General features: G+C 36.2%; 1 protein-coding gene across 1 annotated transcript in view; it reads left to right on the forward strand.

Annotated features, from left to right (window-relative positions):
- Positions 1–13,564, forward strand: part of gc (GC vitamin D binding protein) — a 36,192-nt gene that overhangs the window by 15,958 nt on the left and 6,670 nt on the right. Inside the window, exons 5-9 of the mRNA XM_051669993.1 lie at positions 868–1,000; positions 8,887–8,975; positions 9,311–9,437; positions 10,231–10,433; positions 12,946–13,078. Of these exons, the coding sequence (XP_051525953.1) occupies positions 868–1,000; positions 8,887–8,975; positions 9,311–9,437; positions 10,231–10,433; positions 12,946–13,078 (685 nt within the window). The remainder of the gene's footprint in view (positions 1–867; positions 1,001–8,886; positions 8,976–9,310; positions 9,438–10,230; positions 10,434–12,945; positions 13,079–13,564) is intronic.

Raw genomic sequence — 13,564 nt, forward strand, 5'->3', positions numbered from 1 at the left:
ATGATAATAGCAAAATTATTTTTTGTCACAAAATAACAGAATACTTAAAGTAAATGAATACAGATGCAACAGCATGACACGGTACGAAAATAATGGGACTTTACAGCTCTCAAAAGATTAAACTCAACGAAACAAACTGCAGAGTGCCTTCAATGTTGTATAATGGGATAAAACCCTCTTAAAGAGACAGTAACCATTTTGAGCGATATGATCGGTGTGGGTGAGAAACAGATCAATATTTAAGTTTTTCTTTTTTTTTTTTTTACTATAAATTCTCCTCCCTGCCCAGTAGGGGGCAATATGCTTATGTAAATCACCAAAAACAGAAGAAGAACTCTTAAGAGAGAAGAGTGCTTATGAAAGTGAAAGTGGAGATTTATAGTAAACAATTACTTAATTATTGATCTGTTTCTCACCGCTTCTCATTTACTTGCATTGAATGGACCAACAGTTCTTCTAAACATCTTCATTCATGTCCTGCAAAAGAAAGTAATACACATCTGGGATGGCATAAGGGTGAGGAAATGATCAAATATCCCTTTAACATTCACTTATTTTTACAGCACATACAATGATGTCTTATGACAAAGTGAAAATCTTAGTGAATGCCGTATGTGGTATAATGACATGGAGAGCTTAAATAATTTTCAAGTAATTACATATATTGCGTATTTTTGCTGTGATCTTGTTTTATTGTTATCATCTTCACCTCCAACACCCCTTTTGGGTGTGGGCTGACTGGGACATGACATCCCGGGCTGAATATGAATCCCTCTCCGGCCCTGAATGGGGAGCAGAATATTCTGTGCCCTTTATGACTCACATCTTGGAGAGCTTTGATTTGCTTCATCATATTCTCTCTCTCAGGTACGTCTATGAATTTGCCCGGAGGCACAGGAGCATCCCAGCAGGCTTTGTACTTAATGCTACTCAGTACCATGTGAGAATGGCCGAGAGATGTTGCCACCCTGCTATCAAAAACACTTGTTTCCTCCAAGAGGTAGTGTGAACCAAACTTTCTGATAACATTCATAGAAAACCCCAGGGTATAGTATGACCCTAGTAAGAGAGGGTATGCTTGTTAAATGTATTTAAAGCTGATTATGGTCTAATCCAAATCCATTATTATCTATTACCTTGTCATTTGCAATCACACACACATAAAGTAGGACACTGCATATCATTCAAAGTAAAATAGTTATTCATGTAACAGCACTCCCCGGTATCTTCTGCTGGTATTTATTTCTTTTCTTTTGTCTATATTTTTTATAGTTATTTGATAAAGTTTTTGTGTAGTTTTGTTGTGAATTATGTTTTGCATTTGTGAATCATAATTTGTATATTTGATCATATTTTCTTCATTTGAATTCGGTAATGCTTTTGTGAATCAAATTCTGTGACTGTATACATTTTATCTTGTAAATGTGCACTGAATATATAGAAAATATAGTGCATCATTTTTGCGTCCCACTTTTTAAGCAAATTCCACTAGGAATTTTAAGCAACGTTACCTAAAAAAAACGTAGCTGGCTATGGCCAAATTAATGAGCTTCCATTCAAAAATGTTTACTTAAAATACTGTGCCACACAAACAAAAATTGGGCTATGCAATGACTTAAAGAATTTCAGTAAATCTAAATAAACGCAATTCAAAATGCATTTTAACAACGTGCACACTGCAGAAATATATGCAGGTAGGAGAAAACTCTCTGAACTAATACTGTAACAAAAACACCAGAAACAGTTTGTATTTGCACAGGCACAATGGTGGACATTTTAAAGCATGTGGGGACTACAGACAAAGAGAGGGAAAGGTTGAAAATGTCCGTAAAAACACCAGCCAGTTGGTTCGCGCACACTCTGATGATGTGGCCCGGAATGCCGTCTGGATATTTTTATCTGTAATAGGAAGAACAAATTCTGTATAGCATCCGGCTTGATATGATTTAAATGGATATGCCATGCTATGCCCCAGCTGCTGATGTTTCTATTTCCTTCTTAAGACAGGTATAACAATGTAGGAAACAGTATGTGTGAGCTAGGAATTATTTAAACTGTCCTTGTTCTACATTATTATGTAAGGAAATTTATAATGGAATTAGTCGTGTTCGACAATCATTATAAGCAAGATAAATGACAAATAACTAGATTATTTGTCTGAATAAAATTCTCCACCATTAAAATCATAATACAATTTCTCGTTGTATCCGCTCACAATTTCTATTGTAAGGAATTAGCTTTAATAAGGGAATTATGATTAATTCACTTATTGGAGTAATATTATTCTCATGGCTTATTGAAAATAATATCACACATATTTAGGTATAGCTTTGAAGCGAAATCTTTTAAAAACAGGGATGAGATTATTTATCAAAATATACACAGTCAAATTATCTTTGAATACAGACAAACTTTATTGCTGTTCTAAACATAAAACGAATCTAACACATACAACATGAAACAGGTTGGTGAGTAGTGACAGAATGTGAAATAAATGATCAATACAGAGAAAATGAACTTTATGGAGTCTGTTGACAATGCCTTAAGAACTATTTATCCTTCTTTGAGTCTAAATCGATTTGCAATCGGATTACCCAAAGTATTTAACTAATACACCAGCACTTTGAGTAAAAGTCTGGAGATGTACTTGCGTGTCATTGCGTTTCCTTGCATTGCGTTTCCTTGTGTTGCTTGGTTCTTTGGTTCTGAAGCAATAGAGCCGAAGAAGAGAGGAGACTGAGAGACAGTTCCAAGAGACGAGTTCTAAGAGGCAGTTCTAAGAGAGAGTTCTTCCTTGGTAGGAAAGTTTTAAACTGAAATTGGCAGCACCCCAAAGGTGTCCTGAGCCAATCAGAAGTGGCTTTTCAGAGTCACATAGTCGACTGGTCTGTCCTTTTCAAAGTTGACTTATAATCCTTTGTGTGGAGGATTCTTACAACTTCCCGCTCAAAATAGTGCATGTTTATCATGAACTTTTATATATTGAAAACTGTGCAAGACACATTGTCATCAACATTCTCTACGTAAACAAGCAAGCATTTACATATTAAATATGACATTCTTTCATGAATAGTATACGTGTATGTAACAAAACATGAAAATCCCTGATTACAAATCATACTGGTTAATTCATTGGTTTTACAACATGGATAATATATTACATGTAATGAGAAACCTGATCGTCAGGGTATATTATCAGGTTAAGCCTTGAATAGTTACCATTCTTAGTAGAATGAGATGAATAATACAAGATTAAAGATGATAATCATTGATTTGTCAGTTATAAGTGATTATAAATCACTACACATATTTTAAAAGGTACATCAGGCTATAATCATTCATTTGTCAGTTATAAAAATAATCACAGGTCAAAGTAATTTTCAGAATTATCTAGCAAGTCTAGGTATGGTGTATATTTTGGGTGCAAATGCATCTTGTATATTTTATAGGGTTAACTCAGCAAAGTACTGTAACTTTGTGTGAAATGTTCCTGGATTAAGATGAAATGTCCTAGTGCAATCGTGCAAACCTGAGGGTCTTTACACGGAAACCTTTAAAAGAAAACCTGCTTTAGCTCTGTGTGGAAGTTCAAAAGGTCATGCCGAGGGGCCTCTCTGACCAATGACCTGTTTTGCTTTAAATCATGCCGTTTCAGTCTCTTTGACCATTTTATTGTCCAAAGGCAGGCCTCCACGAGACTTACTGGTGCCTAGTCCTTTAATTTATGACGTTGAGGAATTCCAGGATTAAAAGGTTGGGTTTTTCTAGATTCAAGTCATATTGCTAGCAATTGTTCTTCTGCATCTAATATCCTACAACAACTTCCCACTGACTAGGCGCCGAGAGCATAAATTTAATGTGATGTCTGTGGGCATCAACAAAATATGTAATTGCTTTAGATAAGTTAATACTCGATCTAACAGAGCTTTATGTAGAGCTAGTCATATCTCATTTATTACACACTGTAAAAATGTTAATGGTAAAAGACTGTAAAAATGCTATAGTAAAAAAAAATGTTAATTGTTTAACGGGTAGTTACCTTAAAATATATGGTACACATTTTTAATATATTTAAAAAGACAATACATGTAGTTTTACTGTAAAATTTTGTAAAAATATATTTATGTAAAAAGTATGATTTTCTGTATAATTAACAGTAAAAATTTATATTATGTTTAACAAAAGAGTACATGTACTTCTTATGGTAAATTATTGTTAAAATTATGGTAAAAAACAGTAATCGGGCATTCCCACAATTCTCTGTGTGACCCAGTTAATTTCATTATATTTTATGGGAATAATTATGTTTCTTCTTATTTTTAATAACAGTTATGTACTTTGGGGTGTTCTGTGTTATATTTGATGTAGTTTAGTTAATGTTTATTGCATAATTTTAATTTCACATGTGTTACCCTGATGGTGTCAAGTGTTTGTGTGAGTGACACTGAGCACTGTCTCTACATGTTTATTGGTCATTGCTCCAGGAAGGGTCTCTATTGATGATCTTCATGTCATCATGTGCCCTTTTGTATTTACTACGGTGATTAACAATACATTATAAAGTGAAAAGCAAAAGTTTCAGAAGGTTAATATATCAGGTTTATTATTTAACAATATAAACGACGGTAATGCACCGTAAAATATACTGGCATCAAAATTACCCCATAAAGCCTGAAACATGGTTACCGTATTTGTTACGGTGAATTTCTGGCAACCACAGCTGCCAGTTTTTATTGTAAATTTAACAGGAGTTTCTTTACAGTGCATGCATAATTAATTAAATTAACACAAGTGATGTAAACATTAATAATGCTCTATTACTTGTGTTATTAATATTGATATCACAGGTTAAGTGTAGTAATCTGTAAAAAAAAGAAAAAAAGAAATAGCATTACATAAAAGAGAATAAAATATTACTGTCTGAGAAAGAACATTCTCCACAAATCTCTCAAAATACTACAAGATCTGTAGATCTCACAAATATCTATTTCTCACTGTCAGAATATTTTATGCTATCCCTGCTGAAATGGCCACAGTGGCTGGTCACCAGCATACATCGTGTTTTCGCATCACGCTTTTTATCTAGCTTAACCGTTATGTTCTGTTTTTGGTCTGAAAAACTCTAAAGCAGGGGTCTTCAACCATTTTCAGGCCAATGATCCCTTGGTGGTTAGAGAGAGACGTAGCCGGGACCCCCGTTACATACTGAATAAAATTGAGTGTTGAGTTTTATGCCTATAAAAACATGGATGGTAGGCTACCATATTATTGTATGTATACTTCATGATGTTTACATTGCAAAGCCATTGAAATAATCATTAAATGCTGCCCTGCTGAAAAGACCAGCTAAAACCAGCATAAGCTGGTTGGCTGATTTTAGCTGGTCACCCAGCCGAGTCATAGCTGGTCAGACAGGTTTTAAAGGGGTTTTGAACCCTTTTTTTTTAGTTTGTCAGGCTGGTCATGCTGAGCTGGTCAGGCTGGTCAGGGTGGTCTTAGTTGGTCAGACTGGTCTTTGCTGGTCAGGATGGTCTAAGCTGGTCAGGGTGGTCTTGGCTGGTCAGGATGGTCTTAGCTGGTCTCCCAGCCTGACCAGCTAAAAAGTGTTCAAACCCCCCCTGAAACCAGCTAACTGACCAGCCTGGCTAGGCTGGGTGACCAGCTAAAACTAGCCAAGCAGCTTAAGCTGGTTTTAGCTGGTCATTTCACCAGGGATGTACAGCAGGGGTCTGCAAAATGTTTGACATGAAGTGACATTTTTAAATTCCCCTGTTAATCCCTGTGCCAAAGAAAGAAGAAGACAGAGAGACAGACAGCCAGATAGACAGACAGACAGACAAACAGACAAACAGACAGACCCTGTCCATGCAGAATAAAACAACTTTTATAAGGTTACTAAAATGGAGACTTTATCTCATGTGAGTGATCGATTTTATACATATATTTTAAAATTACTGTTGATTTCATTGAGTAAAAATTTGTAATGAGGAAAACAATGACTAAGTGCACCTTTAATAATGTTGATTTGAGAGTCACCGTCTTGTGTGTGTGGAACGTCAAGGACCATGTATACTATCTTGATAATTCCTTATATCTTCTGCTTTCTTTCTGAAAGCAGGCTGTCATCTGCTCAACCGCAAAGCGTGACCCTCCACTGCAGCGCCGCTGAACCTGATGTGTGTCGCGCTTTGAGCAGCTCGTGATGAGCGATGGTGGTGTGAAGGGTTTGTCCGAGCTGCGCACTTCTGCTGACTAAGCGCTGTTTAGTCACACTTTAAGATTTGGCATGCAGCTGTGAAGGACTTCAACATGTCGATAATTCATACTCCTGTCTCTCGCTGTCTCTCGCATGCGAATGAATATTACAAATGCCACCAATGGTGGATCAAACAGTAATTTGCGGACCCACTGCGGTACCACCGCGGATCCCATGTTGAAGATCCTTGCTCTCTAGGCACCATACAAGTCTGAAAAATATACTTAACTTTGAAGTGTCAGGCTGATACTTTTCCTAATCTAAGGAAAGGAAATGATAAAATATCAATTTGATGACACTGACCACATGTCATCTATGAAAATGTTTAACCTATGTCACATGCTAAGATTCTCTGATTTACCACCTGTTTTCTCCAGGTGGCAGTATACGAATCTTCAGCTGTATGGGCAACGCGCAGCTTATACAGAGAACAAACCAACCCTTCTAAGTATTAAACTATGTTTAACTTGACAGTGATCTAAAAATGATGTGTTTATGATGAGACGCAACCAAAGTGATAAGCTCCAAATGCATCCGTTTGATGCAGGTGTACATTGACGTGTCCTTAGAAAAGCCCTTATAATTAATCTCGGATTGATTGACAAGTTAAATTGCAAAGTGGATTGCTGTGAACTGTAGGCCAATGATTGGCTTATGTTCAATAATATGCAAATAAACAATACATTGGATTCTAATGCCACTTTTTGTATTGTCTTATCAATGCTTAACACCTCTGCCACAATAATGTAGGCTAATGCATTTTAATTATCTGAATACTATTCTTTTTATAATATGTATATATATATGCACACACAATGGCAGCCAAAAGTTTGGAATAATGTACAGATTTTGGTCTTATGGAAAGAAATTGGTACTTTTATTCACCCAAAGTGGCATTCAACTGATCACAATGTACAGTCTGGACATTAATAACGTGAAAAATTACTATTACAACTTAAACTACTTCAAAGAGTTCTCATCAAAAAATCCTCCATGTGCAGCAATGACAGCTTTGCAGATCCTTGGCATTCTAGCTGTTAGTTTGTCCAGATACTCAGGTGACATTTCACCCCACACTTCCTGTAGCACTTGCCATAGATGTGGCTGTCTTGTCGGGCACTTCTCACACACCTTACAGTCTAGCTGATCCCACAAATGCTCAATGGGGTTAAGATCCATAACACTCTTTTCCAATTATCTGTTGTCCAATGTTTTTGTTTCTTTGCCCATTCTAACCTTCTCTTTTTGTTTTTCTGTTTCAAAAGTGGCGTTTTCTTAGCAATTCTTCCCATAAGACCTGCACCCCTGAGTCTTCTCTTTACTGTCGTACATGAAACTGGTGTTGAGCAGGTAGAATTCAATGAAGCGGTCAGCTGAGGACATGTGAGGCATCTATTTCTCAAACTAGAGACTCTGATGTACTTATCCTCTTGTTTAGTTGTACATCTGGCCCTCCACATCTCTTTCTGTCCTTGTTAGAGCCAGTTGTCCTTTGTCTTTGAAGATTGTAGTGTACACCTTTGTATGAAATCTTCAGTTTTTGGCAATTTCAAGCATTGTATAGCCTTCATTCCTCAAAACAATGATTGATGAGTTTCTAGAGAAAGCTGTTTCTTTTTTGCCATTTTTGACCTAATATTGACCTTAAGACATGCCGATCTATTGCATACTGTGGCAACTCAAAAACCAACACAAAGACAATGTTAAGCTTCATTTAACAAACCAAATAGCTTTAAACTGTGTTTGATATAATGGCAAGTGATTTTCTAGTACCAAATTATCAATTTAGCATGATTACTCAAGGATAAGACATTGGGGTGATGGCTGCTGGAAATGGGGCCTGTCTAGATTTGATCAAAAATGACTTTTTTCAAATAGTGATGGTGCTGTTTTTTACATCAGTAATGTCCTGACTATACTTTGTGATCAGTTGAATGCCACTTTGGTGAATTAAAGTACTAATTTCCTTCTGAAACAGCAAAAACTGTACATTATTCCAAACTTTTGGCTGCCTCTCTCTCTCTCTATATATATATATTATTTTTAGTTATTTAAATACTGTATAACTATAATTATTTCATCATTATATATTGAATTATTGTTATTAGGGGAGCTTTCTCAGCTAATATGCAATTAATTTCGATTAATTTGATTAATTCATTGGCACACCATGTAATTAGTTCGATTAAAAAAAAATATCGATTGATGGCCCTAATATATATATATATATATATCTATATATATATATATATATATATATATATAAGGAACAAACAGGATTCCAAGATATTGTTGTCACAATAAAACCTGTGACGGCAGACTCACTTCTGCTGTTCATGGAGCTAAAAACTGCTGTCTGCTGCCCACACTGCTTTAAGCAGCCAGCAATTAAGTGTTTTTATTCTGCTTGCCTAGGAGTAAGACATGAGCAAGGAATGGAATAAAATGATTATGAGGATAAGGATGATGAATAGTATAATATTATTATTCAGTTTAAATTAATTCAGTTTTAATTTGGTATGTCTAAACCCCAATAATGATCTCAATTATGATGATGATCTTAATGAGAGTGGTGTTGGATTTATTAGAACAATATCTAAAAAAAAAAAAAAAATTCCCTCTATTTACAGAAACTCCAACAGAGCAGCTTCAAGATTTTTCTGAGGTTTCTCTCCAATAATTGCAACAACCAGGTTAACTTGAAATCATACAGATCTGGGTAAATATCCCATGGCATATTATCACGCCATTCAATTTTAAAATATGTCTAAAAAATTCATTGAATTTATGCTTAGCATTTCAATATTTCGATTTTTTTCAGAGAAATAAACATTTCTGACCCCCTGTACTGACCCCCCCCCACCCAAAAAAAAACAGCTTACTTTTTTCATTTTATGATAATATTTCTTGTTATAGTACAGTGACATGTAATCCAGATAAAAGTAACACACAGGCAAAGTTGAGTTTTTAACTTGTGTTTGAGATGTTTCATGCTAATTACATACCATGTAAATGAGAGTTCCCTCACATATGTAAATTATGTCATATTTATAGGTTGTCTGCATATTATGGAAATCTTTTAGGAGTATCCTTTGAAGAGGCATCGACCCTTTCCAGTCATTTCCAATCTGGGCTCGAAAAATGTTGTTTACAGCCCCAACCTGCATGTATAATGGAAGAGGTAAGGAGAACGGTCAGGTACGGTCTCTCGAAGATTCAGAGGAGGGGTTGGGGGTGAGTGGCATGACAAACCACAGTGAACAACACCAAGCTTCGAATCTCTTTTGGAATAATTGCTTTGGCCATTGCCATTGTTCCCTATGGCACTGCATTTTTTGCCTGTTCAACTTCATAAGTCCCTATGCACTATTTCCTCTCTTAAAGGAATAGTTCACTCAAAATTGTAATTCCCTCATGATTGACTCACATTTAAGCCATCCCAGATGTGTATGTCTTTCCCTCTTCAGCAGAACACAAAATTAAGATTTTTATAAGCACATTTCAGCTCTGTATGTCCATGCAATGAAGCAAATGGGTGCCATCAGGCATCAGTTTATCACCATACTTGGTGGTATTTCTTGCAGTTCTTGAGTGAATGCTGTTGGAAGAACAGCCTTTCTCTCTGTATTCTTTATTGTGTGCTTCAATACTATGCACTTAACTTGACAATGATAAGAGCAGCTCCATAATGATATTTATCATAGCTCTTACTCCTCATCAATTCAATTTTATTATTATCATTCACATTATTCAATTTCATGCTGAATTATATAACTGCAGCAGTTATATCAAAATGCCAAGAGAGGGAAATGGTAAGAGGAGATTTTGCCTCAATTTCAAGAAGAAAGAGTATATGGAACAGACAAAGAGAAAAATTCCACAGAACTAAAGGATAAAGAGTCCCCCCCCCCCCCCCCCATGTAATGACATTCAGTATGAAAGCTGAGTTTATTGTTTTTTTCCATTCATAATAGCTAGCAAGCTTTCAGAAAGTTCTCTGCAATGAATCAAAACTGGAGGCCATGTCTAAGGAATTTCAAAGGTGCTGCAGGAAATCTCCCCTGGATTCGCTTACCTGTGTGGACGACTTAAAAAGACAGCCCCATCACTTCAAAGATTTAACCAATCCCCTTTCATCCCAGCTCTGCAAGGAAGCCCAACCTCACGGACTTGACAGGTGCACATTTAACATTCATCATATATTTTAAGGTAGGGAATCATGCAGAAACAAACACATTTAAAGGAATATTCAAGGTTAAATACAAGTTAAGCATAATTGACAACATTTGTGGCATAATACTGATTGCCACAAAAGGATTTTTTGCTGCTTGTTCAATGTACTGAATTTAAATGAACTAAAGCAACAATTCTAGAACATTTTGTCACAGCTTTATTGCATTCTATCCATTTAAGTTTGTGAAAATCCATTTGAGTTGGGACTACATGAATTCTTTTTGTGGTGTTAATGTTCAGTAGCATTGATCATACTGGACAGGGGATTTCCATTTCCCAGCATGCTTTGCATGGGACTCGATAGGGAGAATAAATGTAAAAATTAAGTGTTATTCGATTGTTCGCTTCGTTGAGCTAATGCTGTGCTAATCATAGCATAGTTACTAAACTACACTCTAGAGTGCTTCCAACCAGCATGTATTTAGCATGCTAACATTCACTTTCACTAGTTAGTGCTTTAAGAAATAAATTTGATTTGAGTTACATTGACACGACTAATTTTGTTGGGTTTACCCAATTCAACTAGGTTCTTTCTACACAAAGTGTTTGTGATGGGATAACATAGTATTTTTAAGTTAAGAAAACTAATTTCAAACACGTGGAACCACTGTCCACGATTGAATCAAGCTAAACCAAAGAGCTATTTTTTTTTTAGGGCAAAATTAATTCCGACTTGTGGTTCCTTTTCTTAAATAATTAAAAAAGCAAAACAGAATCAATGCAAGTGCTTTTATACAAATTATAAGCTTCACCTTTCTGCTTATAAAATTGGCCCCAGTCACATTCATTGTAATTGCCTCACCTTGAAACCTTGTATGTAACCTTGATGTTTGCTTTTTTCAAAGAAAAGGAGGGATGAGTCGAAATTACTTTTGTGGTAATCAACATTATGCTACAAAGGCTGTCAAATTAGAGGGTGGGCAACAGAGGGCGCCAACTTCAATATCGCATACATCCCGTTAATTGGTAGTTGCGCTCCTGTCTGTAGATTGTTTTCAAGGAAGACTTTGAAAAAGCTATACTTTATTTTGTTCTTTCTTGCTTTTTACATCTTTCTTTGCTAATTACATGCTAAGTAATATAATGGGCATATTGCTTGTTCTCTGCTTATGCAATGCAGGAAACACAAATCTCAGACTTCATTAACATGTGTAACAGATTCAGACATTTGCTTAGTTTGCATTATGACCAGATAATGAAGCTCTGACATATTCATTGACAAAATGCTTATTTTAATTAATTTTCTACAACCAAATTAAATTTGATTTGAAATATATTTTTGAAAGGAGCCTGAAATCAGGCATTATGGCTAGCCTCACAATGTTCTTGCTACTGGTCTTAACTGTCCATTATAATTTTGTAATGCAGATTGCACCAGTTTCTCATAATTTTTCACACCCTACTTTTATTTTTTTCTTTGCCTGCTCACAATTATTATCCTGCAAATAATATTTAACATGACCACCAACCATTAAATCAAGTTGCCCTCTCAGCCAAATCAAACTAAAGGTCTATTTGACTTGAAATAAATTATTGTGCAGAGCTTGTAACGCTCCCTGGTGGCCAGGTTCTGTATAATGTCTCGCCAGCTGCCTTATAGCTGTCCATTGAAATGTGCTCTGTTCTGTGCAACCTACTCTTATTTTTCATTTGCCAGCTCAAAATCATTGTCCTGCAAATAATGTTTGCCTTGAGCTCCAACCATTAGACACCAACAGGTTGCTCTCAAACAAAGATCTGACCTTTTCTCCTGTGTATGGTAAGCATCAATTACAGGAGTGAGTCATGGTTGTTCTCTGATCGGCACCTTGTGCCTTGTTCATTTAGTGAAAATGTAGCCAGTATGCATGCTCTGCTGAATGAAGCTTACAAAGTCATTGTGTGCATGGGTAGACAAGAAAGAATGAAATCTTGCTGAGGGGCAGGCAGCCGTGCAGAGAAGCCTATGTTTAATTTATCTTAGATTGTAATTAGGTGAGCCACTCAACATGGAATTCAGATGCATAGTAGCAAGTTCTGCTAAGTTTACCTCAGGACCTGGTATAATTAAGGTGACGCCTTCTCAGTGCTTTGAAAGGCTAATGCATGGTCATATTCGTGCATATTCTCATTTCATTGGGGATGAACTAATGCCACCAACATTTAGTTTTCAGATTGCACAAAATCAGCTGGAAAGCCCTCAGTATCCTATAGGATCTATTACAATAAGAAATGCTTGTCTCTTGAGTGGGGTCAAGATACAAGAACCTCCTACAGAGACTGATCTAAAAACACAATCCTGCTGTCTGGCAATTCTACTGTTGGTCTGCCCTCAGTCCATACATTTACAGTGGGGATTGTAGTGGCTATAGAAAATGTCTGAATTGATGTTGTATGACACAGCAAGAGAAATACAAAAAAGTATCTTGTCGTGTGTCACTGTATGAATTGGATCAAAAGCGTGTGTGTGTTTCTAGATATTTGTTTCTGATTGGAGTGAGACATGCATCCATTTCTCTGCCTGTGATGACAACCGTCCTTGATCGAATCAAGAACACAGTAACAGTGTGCTGCTCGGCTGCTGATGTCACGGCATGTTTAACAGAGAAGGTGAGACAACGTTATTCCTTCTCTAATCCTGTTTAGTCTTCCTGGGACTGACTCTGTACCAAGTTCTTCGTCTCTGGTTTGTTGCATGAGAAATGCATTCAGTGTAGCTATAATTTTTCATGACCAGGGTTGCCAGGTCTGTGATAAAAGTTCAACCAATCAAAACAAGCCCAAAATTAGCCCAAATTACCAATAAAATAGCCTTAAACTCCAAATATACAGTACCTACTACATTTCAGATTTTCTTTGATTTGTATTCCTTCAGTATAAAGTAGCAGCTTTAAACATCAGCCAAGGGATAGTTCACCCAAAAATGAAAATTATTTCATCATTTACTCACCCTCATGCCATCCGAGATGTATATGACTTCTTTCTTCAGCAGAACACAAAGATTTTAAGAAGAATAATTCAGCTCTGTAGGTCCTTACAATGCAAATGAATGGTGACTAGAACTTTGTAGCTCCAAAAATCCAAAAAAGTAATCCA

The sequence above is a fragment of the Myxocyprinus asiaticus genome, chromosome 3 (genome assembly GCF_019703515.2).
Source record: "Myxocyprinus asiaticus isolate MX2 ecotype Aquarium Trade chromosome 3, UBuf_Myxa_2, whole genome shotgun sequence".
In the NCBI taxonomy this organism is placed as follows: domain Eukaryota; kingdom Metazoa; phylum Chordata; class Actinopteri; order Cypriniformes; family Catostomidae; genus Myxocyprinus; species Myxocyprinus asiaticus.